The 21,370-nt window shown below is 33.6% G+C and overlaps 3 protein-coding genes across 3 annotated transcripts; all 3 read right to left on the bottom strand.

The window, feature by feature from the left end:
• Positions 1 to 5,347: 5,347 nt before the first annotated feature.
• Positions 5,348 to 7,986, bottom strand: LOC125071556 (trypsin, alkaline B-like). The gene is made up of 5 exons (XM_047681877.1): positions 7,912 to 7,986; positions 7,608 to 7,767; positions 6,975 to 7,227; positions 5,854 to 6,100; positions 5,348 to 5,640 (listed from the first exon to the last, which is right to left on the bottom strand). Exons 1-5 carry the CDS (start codon positions 7,949 to 7,951, stop codon positions 5,348 to 5,350), a joined length of 993 nt encoding a protein of 330 aa, XP_047537833.1. The 5' UTR covers positions 7,952 to 7,986.
• A 6,451-nt stretch (positions 7,987 to 14,437) lies between these two features.
• On the bottom strand, positions 14,438 to 16,212 carry LOC125071555 (trypsin, alkaline B-like). The gene is made up of 4 exons (XM_047681875.1): positions 16,173 to 16,212; positions 15,517 to 15,700; positions 14,996 to 15,251; positions 14,438 to 14,743 (listed from the first exon to the last, which is right to left on the bottom strand). Exons 1-4 carry the CDS (start codon positions 16,210 to 16,212, stop codon positions 14,438 to 14,440), a joined length of 786 nt encoding a protein of 261 aa, XP_047537831.1.
• A 2,771-nt stretch (positions 16,213 to 18,983) lies between these two features.
• On the bottom strand, positions 18,984 to 21,123 carry LOC125071332 (trypsin, alkaline B-like). The gene is made up of 4 exons (XM_047681531.1): positions 21,062 to 21,123; positions 20,586 to 20,769; positions 20,007 to 20,262; positions 18,984 to 19,304 (listed from the first exon to the last, which is right to left on the bottom strand). Exons 1-4 carry the CDS (start codon positions 21,099 to 21,101, stop codon positions 18,999 to 19,001), a joined length of 786 nt encoding a protein of 261 aa, XP_047537487.1. The 5' UTR covers positions 21,102 to 21,123; the 3' UTR covers positions 18,984 to 18,998.
• Positions 21,124 to 21,370: the final 247 nt, after the last annotated feature.

Here is a 21,370-nt window from a genome sequence, read left to right as displayed (position 1 = left end):
TAAAATAGTTACCATCCCATGCTAGACGGCAAAGGCCGGAAACATTGCCAATAATGTTATATGACACAATTCAAACACTAAGGCATTTTTAATATAATCAATCTATTCCTTAGCATAAAAGTTCTTGAACACAGAGTTTAGATGATAAATGTCTGACGAATTTCGAATTAATAATTGTAAAAAATGGATGCCGTGGAATTATCCCATTCAAATTAGTTTTGTTAACTGATAACCGTATTTTCTTCTAAAAATTGTTCCAAAATTAAAAAATGTATTTAATCTGTATAATGAAAGAAATAAAGGATTGCACTCTCCTGTTGGTAAAGCTACTTACCGTTGGTAGAGTTGCCATGTTTGATGGCAACTTTACCAAGTACTATGTTCTAATAAAAAGTAAGCTAATTAGCGAGAACACATCTTTTGATTATGATAAATATTTATCGATCATTAGACCCTAGATGGCCCAGTACCTGCATCTTAACCGATGATTTCGGGTTCAAACCCAGGCAAGCACCACTGAATTTTCATGTGCTTAATTTGTGTTTATAATTCATCTCGTGCTCGGCGGTGAATGAAAACATCGTGAGGTGTGTCAGATGAGAATGCCACAACCAGCATTGGAGCAGCAGGTGGAATATGCTCCAAACCTTCTCCGCAAAAGGAAAGATGGTGAAAAGCAGTGGGAAATTTACAGGCTATTCATGTTAATAATTTATAGATCAATTTTAAAATAACGCAAAAAAAATAGATAAAATAAGAATAGTTTAAACTTGGCAAGCTTGGATATTTTTTGTTGCTATAATATGATAGGAAATCCTGCTTCTATCTCGTTCAGACGGATCAAATTTGCTTTAGATTAGAATCGATATTAAGTGGTCTTCGGGTAAATTTCAAATTCAATGACACCTAAAAATATTAAATAATTAATCTCTCAATTTCAATTCAATGTAATAGATTATGTTGATAATTCTAAGCAAAATATAATCCACCAATAACTGTAATCTCTAATCCATACTATCTATACAAATGTTCTACATTCGTAAATAATTTCTATCTGTTACCTGTACAAGCTTCAACCGCTGGACCGATTAAGATAATATTTGGTGTGTAGATATTTCAAGTAAGGTATACACAGGCTATTTTTTAATTCACCCAATTAGGGTGCATAATGGTGGGTGGGCAAAGTACAGTAACAGAAAAAATAGTTATGAAATAAAATGCCAGGAGTATGCCAATTTCTAGGATCTCATTTATTATCGATCTACCCAATGTTCTAGCCATAAATGTGCTATTTGAATGTAAAGTTCGAATGATACTACGTCTAACTGTTCTAATCATCAAGTTACAAATTAAAGTAACAAAAAAGTACTGGACATTAATTAGCCCGACTCCACATTGGAGCCGAGATGGCCCAGTGGTTAGAACGCGTGCATCTTAACCGATGATTTCGGGTTCAAACCCAGGCAGGCACCACTGAAATTTCATGTGCTTAATTTGTGTTTATAATTCATCTCGTGCTCGGCGGTGAAGGAAAACATCGTGAGGAAACCTGCATGTGTCTAATTTCAACGATATTCTGCCACATGTGTATTCCGCCAACCCGCATTGGAACAGCGTGGTGGAAAATGCTCCAAAAACCTTCTCCTCAAAGGGAGAGAAGGCCTTTGTCCCAGCAGTGGGACATTTACGGGATGCTAATGCTAATGCTTCCTTTTATAAACTAGCTACTAGACTCAGGAAATTGTTCGTGAAATTATAAATCCTGATCGACTGATATGATTGAATGCCGCAATATGAGGATACTAAGGAGATATGGTTTACATGGGTTTATGAAACAATATAGTAATGTAGCATAGTACAGACAAAATCAAATTACAATCTTAGTAAAATATATATTATTCTTTAAATAACCAGTAATTTTGCGGTATTTAGTACATTAACGAAGTATGTATAGAATATTTAAAATGGATGGGACATTAATTCTCTTCGGTTGTAACATGTATAGCCTTGTTCAATGGAAATAGGAAAAAATATAAACAAACCTTAGATTTACGTATTTATAACTAATAACTCAGCTATATTGTGCACAACTAAGAATTTATGATTAATATATATCTTTAATTATAATACAGCACTATTACGCTTAAATGCTTATTTCCACTTTAACTTTACTTCCAAAATTCCGATAATAATTTCGTCGTCGTTCAAAACGCCATTTTTACGCAGATCCATTGTGAATATCATACATAAAGGTCTCAACCGCATCAATTTTCTGTCAAATGTTGTTTATTTGGCTTTTTTCCTACTATGGTTGGAATGGGGCATAGATGTTTAGCGGTTGGCAAAATAATGGAAATTATTATATTTTAACATAGATAATCTAATAAATATAAACTTGTATTTAAAGAAATTAACCAAAATATAAATAATCTTATAATAATTGTATAATGACATTTAATTTAATTAGGAATTTAACACTGCCTGCGTAAATGCCCATTCTTCCTGTATTTGAATATCAATCAGGGGTTAGTTATAAAAAATTGAAAACACAGAGAATTACCGTCAAGCCCGCGATTATTTAATCACGTCGACTTTCAGAAACAGCCGCGCACCATCTGCACACGTAACTTGTTCATATCTACTCTTCTCTCCTTCAATATATATTTTATCATGGGATAAACTAATGAATTGGCAGCAGCATTCCCAAATGTTTTTAGTTGTAAGGAGAAATTAATATTCATCTATTGTGCTTGCGGTGGTCTGGTAATGTGGTAACATAAGACGAAAAGATTTTTGGACGACAAATAGACATCTTTTCAAAAAATATCACAGTAAATTTGTCAATGACAATTTTTGATCGGTTAGGAAATGATGTTTTAATAATATTGGTAATGTTAATAATAGCACCAATCTCAGAGAACGATACGTTATCAACGGAAAGTGAAAAAGTCTAAACACATTGACCCGAGTTTCTGCGTCTCTTACGCAATGTTCAATTTTAATGATTTATTTAGAAAATGTTTGCTCAGAAATGTGAGCACTAAGTTCCTGCATGAATTTTCATATCTCCGAAATATAGGCCCTATTTTAAATACACCCTTTAAGAATCTTGATTCACAATAATTATTGCTTAACTGTATGCCTAAAATTTATGAAAGGGCTGATCTAAACGAATTTAATGAATTTAAACCTGACACTGGATACCAAGGTTGACTACGCCAATAGGGAATCGCAACGATACCAGTAGCTTGATCATTAATAATTAATAATTGAAAATGTTGGATAGGATAAAAATAATAAGACCATCACAATGTAAATGCATCAATATCAAATGCACCTGGTTAGCGTTTGCTCGATATACATTTTGAGCAATATTTTCAACAGTTTTTTTTTTCTGTTTTAGTTTTAGTTTTTTTATTGCACAAACACTAGGATAAAAAAATGTGTACTAACAAAATGGATATATAGTCTGAAACATGATTTATTATTATTATTTATGCGTGACCCAAAAAGATCAGTCTCTGGTTAACCAAATATTTCCTTGATAATTTCATAAATGGAGTCATTTAGTTCCCATTTTTAATCTATATTAATTACCTTAGAAGCCTGTCAGCTTCTAGCCAAAGATCTTTGGATTTAATATACGAAGCAAATATTAATAACTTCCATATTTAGCAATAGGGTTAAGATAAGGGAATTGAATTCCAACTATTCTATTCAAGCAAGAGATTGCCGTAGTGTTATGAATTTTAAGTAAAATCCACCCCCTCTAGAGTCGGCCAAACGCCAGTACTTGATATTGATGTCCCTCGGTTTGAAGTATGAGTGAGCCAGAGTAACTACTGTCACAAGGGACATAAGATCTTTGTTTCTAAAGTTTGTGGTCCATTTACGACTGGTTAAAATTTCTTACAGCGCCAATGTCTATGGGCGATGGTGACCAAATACATGAATTTAACACCATAATAGTTATTTAAAGGGAATATGCTGTTACCGTTTTTGTCACCTATGTCGCGTTGTACGGCAGCAATTTCAATTTTGTTTTTTATGTATTTGTGATCTTAACAAAAAATGGAGGCAAATTTTGATTAAAACGTAAATATTCTAAAAATATTAAGGCCTGTAAAAATTCACAGTGTTATTCATCATATTAATCGACTTAATAACTCACACAACCTATGGTTTTAATAAGATGAAGTTTTGCACGGAACTAAGGGAAGTTTTCTCGATATTAATCAATTAAGAGTATATAGGTTGGTTAGTTTGTATAGCCGATAACTTTTTTTAAAATTCGTAACATTTATACATCGAGTTATATTAAATACTCAAATTTTAAAATAAACGGTTGATAGAGCGCGCGGTAAATTAAACAGAAGCACACAAAAGCGAATACAAATTCCCGGTAATGCAAAATTACGAGTCTTTTATTTAGTCTGTCAATAGTTAATAATTAAAATGATATAATTATATCAATCTTGATTCATAATATTATATTATGTACCGCCTGCTATTTTTTGTATAATTAAAAAAAAAATTGTTATTACAAAAATTATGAGACAATTTACTTAAATCAGTGTTATTATTGTTAACATTTTATAAATCCTTTTAAAAAAACAGTGATGTAAAAAAACAGTGTACCCGACCGAAGTAAAATGAGTGTATGCGTGATGCAGGTTATCATCGAACTGTAGTAGTTAAGATTACCTCTGGGTTTCCGAATTTTTCCTTACAAGCTTTTACTAGGCAGACTAGTAAATCATAATATGTAATATTTTTAGTAAAAAAAAGTAAAGCCTTAAGCGCCTCCCACTAATGGGCTAAGACTCCCCCTGTGAAGAGAAACTTTGGAGCTATTCTACCACGCGCTCAAATAGGTTCGGGTACACATGTAGCAAAAAATCATTGAAATTACACGTGTAGAGTCTCTAAAGGTATTTTTCTTCACCGCCGAACAGTCCAACTAACATTACTGTATGGTTTAAATGCTGGAAAAGAATGTTGCTGGTTCTTCTCTTTAGATACTATCTAAATTCCGAATTGGTTGTAGCTTTACTTTTAACACAGCATTTAATATACTTGTGAATCTCTACTTGAACAAAGGCTATTTCGATATTGATTCGACATTCTGGTTTGAAAGGCGTAGCTATAAGCATAAGTGATAATACATGTTAAGTTTCATGGCTAGTGCCGATATGAAGTTGATGAATTACCACACGGCTGTATTTTTTTATTGTTTAATTAAATTTATTACTTAAGCGAGTAAGGCCCAAAAACAGAGGTAAAATATATTTTGTTTTATTTAATACATAAAAAAATTACATATTATAAAACATTCGATCGCTTAATCTTAAACGGCAACACTGATGATCCAGTCGGTGTAGGATGCAACAGATGTACTCAAGATTCCTGACCAGGAATTGTTGGCATTGTTTGCTCCAGCGATAATACCAAGAGTTATGTTACCGAAGAACCAAGGGCCACCGACGTCAGCGTTAGAGCCTTTAACATCCTCGCTGTAGGCACCGCAAAGTAAGGTATTGTTGTCATCTGTTTCATAGTCTTCATCTTCTTCATTGTCATCTTCGTCTTCTTCATTGTCACCTTCATCTTCTTCGTCACTTTCGTTTTCACTTTCATTTTCTTCGTCACTTTCGTTTTCACTTTCATTTTCATTTTCGTTTTCATTTTCGTTTTCATTTTCGTTTTCGTTTTCATTTTCATTTTCGTTTTCATTTTCGTTTTCATTTTCGTTTTCGTTTTCATTTTCGTTTTCATTTTCATTTTCATTTTCGTTTTCATTTTCGTTTTCATTTTCGTTTTCATTTTCGTTTTCATTTTCGTTTTCATTTTCGTTTTCATTTTCGTTTTCATTTTCGTTTTCGTTTTCATTTTCGTTTTCATTTTCATTTTCGTTTTCGTTTTCATTTTCGTTTTCATTTTCGTTTTCATTTCCGTTTTCATTTTCGTTTTCGTTTTCGTTCTCGATATCTTCTTTATCTTCACCTTCAGCGAAAGTTGCCATTCGCTTCGTTAATCTACGTCTGCCGCATTGGGCAACATTCACGGTGACCAGAGAAGAGATGCTGATTTCGTCGGATGTCTGAAATTTATGCAGAAACATTGATTATACATATCTTAATCACGAACGATTGGAACAGCGGTTACTAGCGGTAGCGTTAGGATTTTTTCACTAGCGAAAAATTCTGTATTTATATTTTAATGAAACCGTCTAGAACCATTAATGTAGCGGTCGTGTGAAAATTCAACGGTTTATTGAATTGATAAAGTTATAAACACTAAGAAACCCAATGATGTATGCCCATCCGCCTTCTATCTTCTTCTTCTATCCGATCTAAGGCCAAACAGATCGCTTTGAGGAATATTAAATTTATAACAATGTATGAATAAAAAATGTCATTGTCAGTACTGTTTTAAAAAGCATGTATGCTAAGTCTGATTTGATTGATATCTCGAATGTAAATTAGCACTTTACACATTAGTCGTCGTGTTTCTAGTCATGCATAAAAAAACCCACCATAATAAAATAATAATTAAATGATACAAGCATCAAACTATTTTATATACGTATGTATAGATAGGTATATTTCAGGACTGAGGTACAGATAGGAAAATTACTTTCTTTTTTTAGTAAAATTGTCAGGAGTTCCGGCAAATAGGCTAATGGTCATCAAATTGATGTTGATATCGAAATTAATTTTAACCTTTTCTTATTTCGCCAATGTGCCATTAACCCTGGGAACTTAGATGTTATGTTCCTTGACGGTATAACCAGTGTAAATTGGTTTACTTGTCCTTTATCCATACTAAGTACTGCTAATTGACGATTTAATATATTTTTAATTATGGGTGCACAACGCCCTAACACCAAGTGATGAAGATGAATGATATATATCGTCACGAAGTTAAGGCAAATCGTAATTAATAAAATTAGTAAATAATGTTTCTCAACTTACCTCGCCAGTGCCCCATCCTGCTTGAACGATGCCAACTCCTTCAGGGATTACTGAACCGACACCGGCAATCGTGGCTTGTCTGATCCATGCGCTGTACACTAGAGGGGTCAACAGTCTCACGACGGAGACGTCGTTAAGAGTGCCACTGGCCCATTTGGGGTTGTTAATTTCAATTTCGACGTAAGCGATGATACCACCGCTGTTACGGGTGCTTGAGCCAGCACGGATACGACGGAATTCACGTTGGTAGAGACTAAAACATAAATTGTCTATGAATAAAATGTGAAAAACATTACTGTCATTAAAATACTTTTATCTAAATTCCTTTGTACATCTGATTCGTTTCACTCGAGGTTTTTTTTTGCGTTTACTTTACTACTGGCTTAGGTTTTAGGTATCAAAGAGTAACTTATGTCCTTGGGGTTCAAATTTACTTTATACAAAATTCCATGAATATTTGTTCTATAGTTTGACAGTGAAAGCATAACAGAGTTACTATCGCGTATATAATTTTATTTTCGTTTGATTTTTTAATGGTCAATGAAGTAAAAATGTTAGAAATAAAAAGCTAGTATTATTTATTAAAACATCTGTCTCGTTATTAGTATATAGCTTCATAAATTGTAAACTTACGGTCCAGAGAAGCAACTGGCAGCAGAGAGGACATATCTGGTTGTGAGAACGCTGGCAGCGCAACTTTGCGACCAGGTATCCAAGTCGGTGATATCCAAAGATTCTACTTGAACCGTTGATGGGTAGGTTTCCAAGGCAAGGTTCCCTGCCGAGGCAACTCCTGGAAAACAACATAAAATAGCAACATCGTTAAGCTAACTTTTAAATTTGAGAATTGATAATTTCAGTTTGGAATAAATGACTTAATGGACTAATAAAACATGATGTTAAAAAGTAATAATAATGTATTGTATCAAATGCCAACCTGCGAAGAGTGCTACTCCCAAAACCCAGAATAGAGTCATTTTGCTGTTCCAAATGTTATTCTACTAACCATTTCCTATATCTTCCCATTTATATATATGTTGTTATCAATGAATATTACTTAAGTATTATACAGGTTGTATGTTAAATGATATCACATTTTATTATTTTAACGATTATATTTAAAGCGGCACTTATTATCTATACTGATATTATAAATGCGAAAGTAACTCTGTCTGTTACTTCACGCTTAATCCGATTTAAATGAAATTTGGTATGGAGATAGTTTGAGTTCTGGGGAAGTTTTATGGGCTATTTGTTTTAATTTACCCCCAAGTGTGTAAAATTGGGGATAACGGTTTGTGTGCTATAGGTTAACTTTCATCAATTTGGCGCGGGTATAGCCGCAAGTTCAGCTAGTATGATATAATTATAAAGATACATCGCTGTACGTATTTTTATAAAGATTAGAATTTGAATATCGAATAATAAATAATATATAAATATAGATAAAATAAAACGATAAATAATATTATTATAAGAAATAAAATTACTTATCCGCGTATTATACCAAAACACACGGACAAAAAAATAAATCCCCAAGTTTACAGTTATTCTTCGATAGATGACGCGAGACTTTACAGTCAGAGACAAAGACAAGTCGTAACTAATGGTATTTTTCTATTAAACCTTATTTATATTAGTATTTTTCTTATATTTAGATTTTATATCTTAATATTATATGTTTTTGTATGGCAGGACATTAGCGATATTAAAGTCAAATTAAATCTTACACATGTTTCACTTTGACTAAAATACATTTGGATTAGTCTAGATGTTAGTAGTCATCATGTGCATTAGTAAATATTAGTATATTCGTTTAAATGTTATGCTACTACGTTTACAAATAAATTATTATCATAATAATATAGTTGGTAAACGTTACGTAGGGCGGTTTTAAGTCAGATGGGGCGATGATATTCGTAAGGCCGTACGTAGGGATTGGAGGGGGAGAGCTAAAGATCGAGCTTAGTGACGTGCCTTAGCAGAGGAATATGGAGCAATGGACTGAAACGGGCTGATGATGACGAAAATGATAATTATTGCAGAGTAAAATATAATGTGTTTGTTGCATGAGTTTTCGTGAATCTTGGTAAGGTTATGTGTATAGATTACTTTATTTGTCGTCTTAATACTCATTCCGACTAGGTTCCGCCCGTAACTTTACCAGTGTATGAGTGTGAGAGAGTGACGAATTAGGTATAATTCGTAATTTTTCACTTTTGCATTTGTAATATTAATTAGGACAGAATCGGGGCAAAGGACTGACACATTTTAGTCGTAGTTTCCAATCTCATTACCTCGAGCGCCGTACACTTACTGTATATACTTTAACTTGACTCTAAATATGAGTTTTATTATCGACCGACCTCCGTGGTCGAGTAGTGTGTACACCGGTTTTAATGGGTACGCTACTCTGAGGTTCCGGGTTCGATTCCCGGCCGAATCGATGTAGAAAAAGTTCATTAATTTTCTATGTTGTCTTGGGTCTGGGTGTTTGTGGTACCGTCATTACTTCTGATTTTCCATAACACAAGTGCTTTAGCTACTTACATTGGGATCAGAGTAATGTATGTGATGTTGTCCAATATTTATTATTTATTATTATTATTAATATCACGAGGTGCAATCATCAATATGATATACGTTTATTTTGAAACATGTACATTGTTTAACAGTCCATTAATTTTGTCTAACATTTATTTCCATTAAAGGCGGTGTCTGTCTGCCCGCATTGTTAAGAATGCATGTCAAAATGTCAATGTTCCAGCAAAAACTCAAAATCATTTATTGTTATTAAATGTCTCTGATTTAGGTTTTTATATAGTTGTCTCTCCTCTCGTACAAGACAGTCCTCTTTATAACTACGACCTGAACGTGGGCATGGTCATATTATGTCTTGAATCCCCTTTTTCTTTGGTGAATTTCAATACTACTAACACTACAAAACTAAGATTATTTTTATTTTATCAACGAATTGCCTTCTAATTATGATTTTCTGATATTTGTCTTAATATAGGTACGAATGATAAATAGTTTTCATGCATATATAATATCAATTCACTTCTAAAGTCGAAGTAAATCCTCAGACATAAAATACAGGCACCCACGTTAATTGTTATTAATATTTAATAGAACACCATCTATAAAAAATGTTTACGTACATCATTTTTATGAACGATAAATTAATCAATGATAAAATAATTTGCATATTTATAGCAATACTTCAGCGGATATGATTTATGTGTGAAATTATGGGTTTCGGTAAAGTTTTTATATTAAGTCATGTTCCATTTATTTGAAAAGAAAAAAAAAACGAATCTATCAAAAGTACCATGCGAAAATTGTACATAACAAGCGCGCGGGTGCAAGCAGGTTTCTAATCTCTCCCCAAAACAGATATTTAAGTAACGTAAAAGTAAGTAACTTGAATATCATCAACGAGACGAACTCTAATGCGCAGCGGTTATTTGGACCTCCTCCGCACTACGTTAAGAAAGACTTTTCAGACTGACACTTATATTAAGTATTGGATACAATATATCAGAGCATAGGTGTGCCATATCACAAACGAACCTACTTAAGGTGACCATCGCTAGTGCATCATTACTCCTTGTTTTAAATGCCTTGGTCGTCCGACGGGCAAATAAACCACCTGATGGTAAGTGGTCACCAATGCCTTAGACGCTGACGAAGCAACCATTAACCATTTCTTTCATAAACAATACGCCCCAATCTTGACCGAGATGTTATGTACCTCGTGCCTTTAGTTACACTGACTCACCATTGAAATGGCAACACAACAATAAAAAGTATTATTCTTTGGCGGTAGAATATACATATAGATGAGTGGATGGTGCCTCCCAGACGAGCTTGCTCAACCTACCAACGAGTGAGTACCACAAATAACTAAAAGAGGGTGCACATTATTTGCTACTTTGGACAAAGACAATTCCAAGATAGGTTTTTTTAAATTAATCCAAAAAATATTTACTATACGAGTTACGCATAAAATGTATTTACATAATCTCCCTTAAATAACATACGGAACATAGTATCGTATAAATAGCTGACAATAACAATATATAATCCTTATCAATCGGAAATCCTATAATCTACTTTTATAAAGAACTAATCTAAAGACTTATAAAAATCATCACTCACCGGAATTCTTATGACGAAAATTACAACCGGTGTAAATTTTATCAGTAATTGCAAGGCGAGGAGACTTGAAAGTTACCTATATAAAGATTATAGGTTTAAAAGCAACAGGATATATATAATAAAACAATTCAAAGCATATAAATAGGCAAGGAGGTCCGCTGAGTTTCATTTGTTCAGTTCGGTTGTTCTCATGTCAAAGTATTTTCCTTTTGGAAGTTTTGGTAGTTATTCTAGAATGTCACTAATTTAGGGCAATGATTCTACATTGAATTATTAAATGGATAAAACCATAAGTATTAGAACATGTGTCAATATACAAGAACTCTGCGAATTATTTTATGAATCTGAATATAATGATATTAATAATATTATTTTAATGTACACCATAAAGATATAAATTAAGGGAGTATTAGAGTTTTTTCTTCTTTTTGTTACAGATTATTTCGAAAATGTCACTCGCGATGGAGAAGACGCGACGGATATTGAGGGTGCGGTCGAAATCACAAGCTCATTTAATTTTGACGTCATAATAGTACAAAATGATTTACAGCTGATTTTATTACGCTCATAGTATTTACATAAAGATTTACAAAGTGGACTAAATACAAATGTTAAAAACCATTTTACATTAATAGGACGAGGGACATAAGGAGGGAGAGCGTCGTATCTGGGATTTAGGAGCTTGGGTTAGGAAAACATACTATAGGAATCAATATCAAAGTCAAAGTAATAAATCTGTATTCGATATAGAAATGTAACATTTGCTTGCTGATAATCAAAAATCTACCACCGGTTCGGAAATTAACACCTGAAAAGAACCAGCGGAAGAATTTCAGCGGGATATATTTTAGTTGTAATTATTTACCATTATCGTTTTCATACATTCATTTCATTTAGTTATTTGAAACAGCCTGGAGGCGATCATCTTATTTCCAAAGTGTGCAATCAATTATGTATCTTCATCAAGGCCAGATTTACTCAGAAAATGATCTCTAACCTCAATTTTGTATAGAGGTTCTTCTTCCGGTGGTAGCTTTACGTTTAACATAGATCTAGAAAATGACGATTCAAAGTGTACCTATTTCATATATTTTATTTTCATATATGTTCTGCTTGAACAAAGTACATTTCAATCTTTATTTTGATATTGATTCGTCAAAGTTTAGCGATCCGCCCGACCTTTGCGCAGGTGCAATGCTGATACTAAATCTACTACTGAATGTCTTTACATACAAGGTTCACAACTTTTTGTCATTAGACAATAGAAACCGCTATGCATTTTAAATCTGTAATATCTTCGAAAATATTTATTTAAATATCATACTGCATTATTGATCTAAACTAAATGCTCAATATATTTAAGATACTTAAATAACTTGACGTTAATCAAGTTATTTAAGTTTATATTAATGCTGTATTGCTTAAAATCGCTTCATAAAAAAACTATTATTTCTCGTAAAACATTAAATAATAAAAAATAGCCGAGATGGCCCAGTGGTTAGAACGCGTGTATCTTAACCGATGACTTCGGGTTCAAACCCAGGCAGGCACCACTCAATTTTCATGTGCTTAATTTGTGCTTATAATTCATCTCGTGCTCGGCGGTGAAGGAAAACATCGTGAGGAAACCTGCATGTGTTTAACTTTAACGAAATTCTGCCACATGTGTATTCCGCCAACCCGCATTGGAGCAGCGTGGTGGAATATGCTCCAAACCTTCTCCTCAAAGGGAGAGGAGGCCTTTAGCCCAACAGTGGGAAAATTTACAGGCTGCTAATGCTAATGCTAATGCTAGTTATTGTGGGTTATCCCTATATATACATATACCATCCCGGACTTTTTTGTATGCCTTTTTAAGATGTACAATACTGTACATTATTTTGATCTATCTTGTAGGGTTATCAGTCAGCGTTTGCAATGTAAGTACAAAAATGTTTTTATTTACGACATCACATTAGAAACCTCTAAAATTATCAGTGTTCCTCTACTTTATTATGCATGTATTATACATGACGGCGCCAGCGTTGGATGAGAGTTAGAGTTGTCTTTGTCTTTGTTCGGTGGTACGGAATCCATTACGATATTGTATCAAAATAAACTCGATGTAGGTATAACCAAAGATTTTATTACAAATTACAATTCACTATAATTAGGTATAGATACTAGATAGTTACACCGACAGATTTGCCTTGGAGGTGTGGCGGCTGATAGGCCATCCATTATACAGTCCGCGTAGTCTCTAACACGACTCTGTCCACGTGACTTCAACAACAAATGACGTCACCGCGTTTACCCGTTACTACTATAATCTTGTCAGCGACATTTAATTGAAACTATTGGCTTTCCACGTAATACATACAAACCCTATCTATTAAAAACCGCATCAAAATCCATTGCGTAGTTTTAAAGATCTGAGCATACATAGGGACAGAGGGAAGCGACTTTGATTTATACGATGTAGTAATAAGGATTATTATTAAATTGTGCAGGTTTAAGTGTTAGAGAGGAATTAGTATTCGTTGTAAATTAATTTTGACTGATGAAAAAGAGTAACTGGTGAGCTTCTTGCCGATTATTTTCTAAAATATTCAAATTAAAACGATTCGAAAATGAATAACGTGTACGTTGCTTTTAGACACTCTTAAAACCTTTCTTCGGATGGAACTTGGTTATATTATACTTGTATATATGTATGTATGTGGTGTCATCATAGGTTTTCATCGGACAATGAAGGTGATTTCACCTTCTAACATACAAATACAACACCCGATTACAGTGAAAAATATAAAGAGTTTGACAAGCAATAGCACGTATAAATATGTTATCGCCGGCGCCTTCGCTCGCAGCTTAGGGATTGGTCATCGGGTTTGAGGAGTAAGGCGTAAAATTAGGAGTTCAACATTGCTTCACAGCTGATATAATCAAATTCGGTTCTGTGGTTTTGCCGTGTAGGAACAACAGAGAGACGGACTAAAACATTTTGTTCATTTATAATATTAGTATAGATCTCTGAATAAGTAGTTTTGATCGAAGATCTCAGAAGTATTACAGTTATGGAGGTACTGTACTTATAGGTCCGAAATATTTCAATTATAATCGTATAATAAATAAATTTTAGATAAGTGTCCTAAACATCTATTGACAAACAAAAAATCAAACGTACAAACATAAAACATAAATGTTTAATATTAAGTTATTAAATATACACACGGTACGTGAAAAGTAATACCTTACCTCAGTTGGTTAGGATCGTTTGACAAAAACAAATGTTAATTAATTATATCATTTATTTTGCACCACATTTAAACTGCAGTAGCGACGATCCAATCGGAGTAAGATGCAACATTAGTGTTGACACCTGGGTAAGCGGCATATCCACAAAGACCTCCCCAAGAGATAACACCAATTGTGATATTTCCTAAATACAACGGACCTCCAGAATCACCGTTGCAGGATCCTCTACCACCAATCTCGGGTAGACCAGCACAGATCATATTTTCAGTAACTTCAGGACTATCGATCAGTACGGCATAGCCCTTACGACAAATCTCTTTACTGACTGTTAAAACAGACACGTCGAGAAGAACACTGGATGGAGGCTGGCCGTTCTATTAAAAGAAAAATAAATATATATTATGGGCCAACGTAGCACGTGGCCATGATCCATGAATTACTATTTACAAAAATTACATTATCAGACGCGATATCGACAAGATTAAACGTCTTATCACTATAGAAACATTTAAATATTTATTAATATTACTACAATCTCTTTTGTAAGAACGAGACCATTAATCCCTACCTAGTAATTATCATTAATTCAATAACAATAGTATTTGTAAGTGTGAATGTTCTCTCACCCCAATTTGCCCCCAACCAGCATACACAACAGGAACATTATCGGGTATTATATATCCTTGAGATAATATTGAAGTACGTTGAATGACAGGACTGTAGATTATTGCACTGATGAGCTTGACCACAGAGATGTCACCGTCGAAACCCCGTAGTCCGTAACTGGGGTGATTGTAAGCGTGTTCAACGTAGATAATCGAGCCACCGGTGTTACGGTGACTGGCACCGGCTCGGATTCGACGTAAGATGGGGCTGAAGGAACTGCGAAAAATACGAATTTAATTATCAAATCAATTATTCAAAAAATACTTATAATTTTTTTAACTTATGTTCTAAATCACATACATCTTAACAGGCTTGCACTCATAATTATTGTTACAACTCTTTAATGTAAATAACTGTATTCCTATAATATATATAAAATTTAAGCTTACAAATTTCACCTTCGCCTTCGCTTTACAAATACTCTATAGGGTTCTTTTAATAACTGAATAAATTATGTCATAATTGGTACTAATACATTTACCTTCCTTCGAAACAATGAGCAGCAGACAGAATATATCTAATGTTGAGGATGGAGCCAGCACACCCTTGGAGCCACATATTATCTAAAGGATTGATGGTATCCACTTGGACAATACTTGGATAATTTTCAACACTTGTGGGCTCGCCGCCAACAATACGAGGGGGAGAGGAAGCCGAATGGACTCCTAAAAGGAAGGTTCAAAATTAGTACCATAGTCTTGCCATTGCTAGCCTCAATACGTTACGTTTATTAACATTAGAATTATTATTGTTTATTGCTTTTAAGAGAAAAATGGGTCAGTATAATTTAAGACACAGAGTACATGAGATTTCAGATGGATGACAATGTTAAATAAAAGTATCTGCCCGTAAACGTCCCACTGGACAAACGCCTCTTAACTCGGGATCCTCTCGCGCTCATTCCTCGATGCTGCTCAAATACAATTGATGATGACTAATCCAATTAAAAAAAAAACTCAAACTTAAACTCATGAAAATTTAGTGGTGAGCGCCGGGTTTAACCCCATTTGGTAATAAATTATGCGCCCTGACCACTGGATTATATTAGATTTTTGTTAAAGTTACTGAAAAACGATGTAGATATCTTGTTTGTATAGTTACAACTTTCGGTATGGAATGTTTAGAACAAAAAAATACCTGCAAACAGCACCAACGCCAGAAACCTGAACATAGTCATGGCCGCTCTGTAAGATACACACAAACACAACGAAAATAACATTGATAGCCATTTAAATATATTATTGTTTTATTACACCCCAATCAAATTGATAATTAATTGATGTCTAAGCTTAGAATATAGTCGTAAAATATTGATAAATAATAATAGTATACATTTATATTCATGGATAATGATGAATCAGAATATTAGACGTTAGTATTTTCCATTGTGCCCAATCTTAATACCACTCTCATACTGATGAAATGGGAATATTATATGAATGTTAATACATAAATTCCAAGAGTAACGGTTTGATGTGCTTTGCGATGCAAAGGAATGACATTAACAACATGCTGCTACTCCAGGTTACAAGTTCTCAAGACCGACGGTATTAACTTTTTTTGCTGTTGCAACACTGTACATTAATGTCAAAAAAGTCCTCTCAATGAATAAAATATATACAAAAAATAATTTTAATTTGTTTTTATTTTATATTTATTTATCAATTTATTAATCCTTTATTATAAAATAATATTATAATTAAAAAATATTTTTATAAATATTGTGTTCGTTCGTCAGCTGACATTACTCATATAACGAAGTCAATTTTCGAAAAGTATCCTCGTTCAACTTGTTGTTTATTCTTTATTTTACTATCTTTTAACATACAATTTTTTTTATTGCCTATGATGACGGCGATGACGACTAAAGGTGTCTAGGATACAGTGTGATTTATTGTTAAAAGAATGGGATCATAATGAACAAGAGTTCTTGCAAATTATTAACAAAAACAATGCATTGCATTGTTGCTATGGTATTTGTAATAAAATACATATAGACATTTTATTGGCAATATCAGGATTATTCGAGATAAGTGGGCGTATATTCAAACGATTTTATATGAACAATCCACAAATTTAGTAAGTTTTTAATTAAACAAATCAATTACACAGATATATTCACAATAGTCATCAATATCGATTCGTTAATAAATCATTTACAAAAACACGCATAAATGACTGAATCTATTACAAAAGAATAAAGATAATGTTGGAAATTAGCGATTCGTCGTAAACGTGGTGCGCGGGAATACTTGAATGTAACTGTCGATCCAAGATGGCCGCCTCGCTTCCATCGACGCGACACTTCACTAGAGCGCCGTTCAACTCCCATTGACACTCTTTTCGAACCAGTATGAATAAACAAGATGGCGCATCTTGCCCCGTCATACATTTAATTGACATTAATAATATTATTAATAATAACTCATGTTTATTAAATTGTGGTAGGTATTTGCCAATATTTTTTTATAAGAGATGGATAGCGAATTTGCCATCATATTTTTGCAAGCGCCAGCTACCTTTTCTCAAACATTTTCGTCGTTTTTTCCTATCCTTTTAGCTTGGGTTTGGATTATACTTGATAAATAAAATTCTTGTCATTTTCAATAGCGGACCTATTAAATATAAGATGTTACAATTGCATAAAAACCTTGATTTCGCTACTGACTCACTGATGATCATGAAACTTCTGCTCCGTTCTGTTCCAATAATTGCGGCTCAAACCCAGGCAAGCGATTTTAATCATGATTAAGGAGAGTTATTTCATGATTTACCAACTCTAAGTGTTCTAGAAATTTCCAAGATTTTGAAGTGTCGCCGTTTTCGATAGATTTGTGAATGTAGCGTGGTTGAGCGTCTCTACATGCTGTATTGCATCGATTCCGAGCTTTTCTATATTTATAGCTATTAGCGTCAGTAGCATGCATCTTAAATTTGTATATAGCGTGTCTTTTTTTCTCAATCAGTTTTTTTAATTCGTCCGACAACCACGGTGCTGGAAGGTGTTGACGTACGAATAAATAGGCCACCTGATGGTAAGTGGTCACCATCGCCCAAAGACATTAGCGCTGTAAGAAATATTAACTATTCCTGACATCGCCAATACGCCACCAACCTTGGAACTAAAGATGTTCTGTCCCTTGCGCCTTAAGTTACATTGACTTACTCACCCTTTAAGGCGGAACATAACAATATTGACTACTGTTGAGTTGAGTGGGTGGTAGCTACCCAGTCAGGGTTGCACAAAGCCCTACTACCAAGTGTATATTATATTAAAGTTATTCCAATATATAAATCTGTTAGTTCTTCAGACTCCAACAACTATTGGCCAATCTTAATACTAACTATCCTAAAAATATTTGAAAAAATATTCTAGGATATAATATTCGAGGGGTCGCTCGACTATCAAAGCAGGTATAAAGCTTATTAAGAATATCTATGAAGCCTTTTAGAAATCACAGGGTCCCTTGGGGTCGTGGTACGAGGGTAAGGATCAATTCTTGGACCAGTGCTATACCTTCTGTACATAAATGACTTGCTTGTTTAGTTCGTTTTTAAAATTAAAAGAAATCAGGTACAATACAACGATGAAAACAACGCCATCTCTGATATAGTACACATTTTTAGCGTCAATAATGTTAGGCTTAGTAATAAAAAAAAAAAACAAAAATTGTAATATTTCGTACAACAATTGTTCAAAATGTAAAAGCTCGATGGTTCCAGTTGAGTAAGCTTAAATCCTTACTTTTGATGCCAAATTGCAATGGGTACCCATATACACGGATTGGCGATAAGACTTAACTCTGCAGCATTTGTGTTAAAAAAAAGATTATTTACCGATGTTACTTTCAAAGTATAATGTCATACAAGAGAAGCTAAGTAAAATTCAAAAACCTTAGCATAATAAAATATTTGAGAAAATAAAACAAAATAAATCCAATTATATTTTATTTTGTACTACTTTTAAACTGCAGTAGCATATATCCAATCAGAGTAAGAAGCTACATTGGTGCTGACTCCTGGGAATGTACCATTTCCACATTCACCTCCCCAAGAGATAACACCAATTGTAATATTTCCAATATACATAGGACCACCAGAGTCACCGCCGCACGCATCTCGTCCACCAATATCGAGTAGACCAGCGCAGATCATGTTCTCGGTGACAGGGGGACTGTCTGGTATAGCAGCGTAACGATCAGTGCACACTTTGTTGTTGACAGTGAAAACAGTAACGTCAAGTAGAACTTCGGATGGTATACCGTCATCCTGTTAAAAAATAAGACCACTGTCTCATAAATAAAATAATATAAAGGCAAGATGAATATTACAACCATTTATCGTTACAGAAAAACCTTTAAGAATGTGTCAATTTATATTTTATATAAGTATATAAATTAAAAAAAAGTAGCATGAAGCCAATGTGGCACTGTAAAAAATAATAAACAATCCGCCATCAATTTACAAAGACTCGCTGATGCTTTTATTTAACATAAGTGATCTTAATGTAACTAATACTGCAATACTTCTAGAATACTTTAGACTAATGGAATCCTTATTTATCGTCCTTGAGGCATAAGCCCTACAGTATAAGCAGTTAGATAACTAACTTATATTGATATTGATCGACTATATACAACTACTATAATTGGGTTATTAATTTGGTTTACGGTATATATTTTTGGTCTACAAGCTGCAAAACTGTCCGGTCTATTTTTATACTTGGAACTCGAAACACTCTTCGAGATGATTATAAAGAAATCGATATACTGACAGTTGCTTCACAATATGTTTCCAACGATATTATGTATTGTCAATAGATTACAGGTCTTTTTTAAAGAAAAGCACCTAATTTAGCAAATTTTACACCTAATTTTGAGCCTAATTGAATGAAGATTATTTTGATTTTAATATGCTTAAGAATATAGTAATGAGTAGTAATACAAAACATTGTTATAGATGTTCACTTACCGTAGTTCTGCCCCAACCAGCGTGCACGACAGGAAAATTATCAGGTATTAAAGAACCCTGAGATACAATCGTTGTACGTTGAACAACAGGCGTGTAAGTGAGAGCACTTCGAAGCTTGACCACTGTGATGTCACCGTCGTATACCCGTAATCCGTAACTGGGGTGATTGTAGGCATCTTCAACGTAGACGATCACACCACCGGCGTTGCGGTAAGTGGAACCGGCCCGGATGCGGCGTAAATTTGGGTTGTAGAAACTGCGGAGTTTATATTTTTAATTCAATATCGATATTTCTTCACATCGATAATACATTAATACGTGAAGACATGGGTTGTCCAACTTTGGGGTCCGTTTTACATTATATTTTCAACAAATAAAGGTCCAAGTTTACCGTAAAAAAATATTGTTTCATAGGACAAATTATACTGTTAGTGTAATTAAGGATATTTAAAAAAAATTAAGATTTATTCTAAAGAATAAATTTTTCTATTTTTTTTTAAATTCAATAATAAATATGTATGAAATATAAAAAAATAACCTTATAATTATTTTTATGTTATAAAACAAATATACATTTACCCTCCGGCGAAGCAATGAGCAGCAGAAAGGATATATCTAGAGGTAAGGATGGAGCCAGCACAAGATTGGGACCAGATATCAGTAAAAAGGTTTATGTAATCGACCTGCACCATACTTGGATACTTCTCAATTTCGGTGGGCTTACCACCCACAATACGAGTGGGCGGCGAAGCCGAATGTGCTCCTGGAAGTGAGATATCTAAATTAATGTCGATACTAAATTTTATAAAAAATATTATTTTATTGGAACTATTATAATACAAAATATTTATAAAAAAGGAACGTATGGTAAAAGATAAATGGTACACTTGATGGTGGCCGCCAAACTTGGGTCAGAGATGCAATTACGAGCCTAAAGGAGTTCTTTAGGTAATCGCACTGAATCACCCTTCCAACCGATAAGGTGATTGATGACTATGTCGTAATTATTCAGTCTGGCAGTGAAATTAAAAAAAATTTAGACTGAAAAGTGTTACCTGCAAATAGCGTCAAAACCAGAAACCAGAACGCAGCCATTGCCACTTCGGAAGTTAAAATCGAACGAAACGTGGAAAATAATCTAAAACATTTAAATACGTTATTACTTTATTACACCCAAATAAACTTTATAATAAATTAAATTCTAATTTAAGATTAAAATAATAAAATATTGATAAATAATTTATTGTTATTGTCTTTGTAATGACTTTACAAATACTTAAAGAGAATATTCCCGATGTTATTGTGGTACCTGTACGACGTTATCAAAAGTCGATTCGTTGTTTGAATTGTCACAGATGTAACAA

This window comes from Vanessa atalanta, chromosome 19, assembly GCF_905147765.1.
Source record: "Vanessa atalanta chromosome 19, ilVanAtal1.2, whole genome shotgun sequence".
Taxonomy (NCBI): domain Eukaryota; kingdom Metazoa; phylum Arthropoda; class Insecta; order Lepidoptera; family Nymphalidae; genus Vanessa; species Vanessa atalanta.
This window is presented reverse-complemented; position numbering and strand designations above follow the sequence as displayed.

Coding starts and splice junctions, on each gene's coding strand:
- LOC125071556 (XM_047681877.1), bottom strand. CDS start 7,951: ATGACTCTATTCTGGGTTTTGGGAGTAGCACTCTTCGCAG. Junction 7,768..7,911: donor GGGAGTAGCACTCTTCGCAG/GTTGGCATTTGA, acceptor GTTGTTTTCCAG/GAGTTGCCTCGGCAGGGAAC. Junction 7,228..7,607: donor GCCAGTTGCTTCTCTGGACC/GTAAGTTTACAA, acceptor TTTATGTTTTAG/TCTCTACCAACGTGAATTCC.
- LOC125071332 (XM_047681531.1), bottom strand. CDS start 21,101: ATGGCTGCGTTCTGGTTTCTGGTTTTGACGCTATTTGCAG. Junction 20,263..20,585: donor GCTCATTGCTTCGCCGGAGG/GTAAATGTATAT, acceptor TAAACTCCGCAG/TTTCTACAACCCAAATTTAC. Junction 19,305..20,006: donor CTGGTTGGGGCAGAACTACG/GTAAGTGAACAT, acceptor ATTTTTTAACAG/GATGACGGTATACCATCCGA.
- LOC125071555 (XM_047681875.1), bottom strand. CDS start 16,212: ATGACTATGTTCAGGTTTCTGGCGTTGGTGCTGTTTGCAG. Junction 15,701..16,172: donor GGCGTTGGTGCTGTTTGCAG/GTATTTTTTTGT, acceptor CCTTCCTTTTAG/GAGTCCATTCGGCTTCCTCT. Junction 15,252..15,516: donor GCTCATTGTTTCGAAGGAAG/GTAAATGTATTA, acceptor TATTTTTCGCAG/TTCCTTCAGCCCCATCTTAC.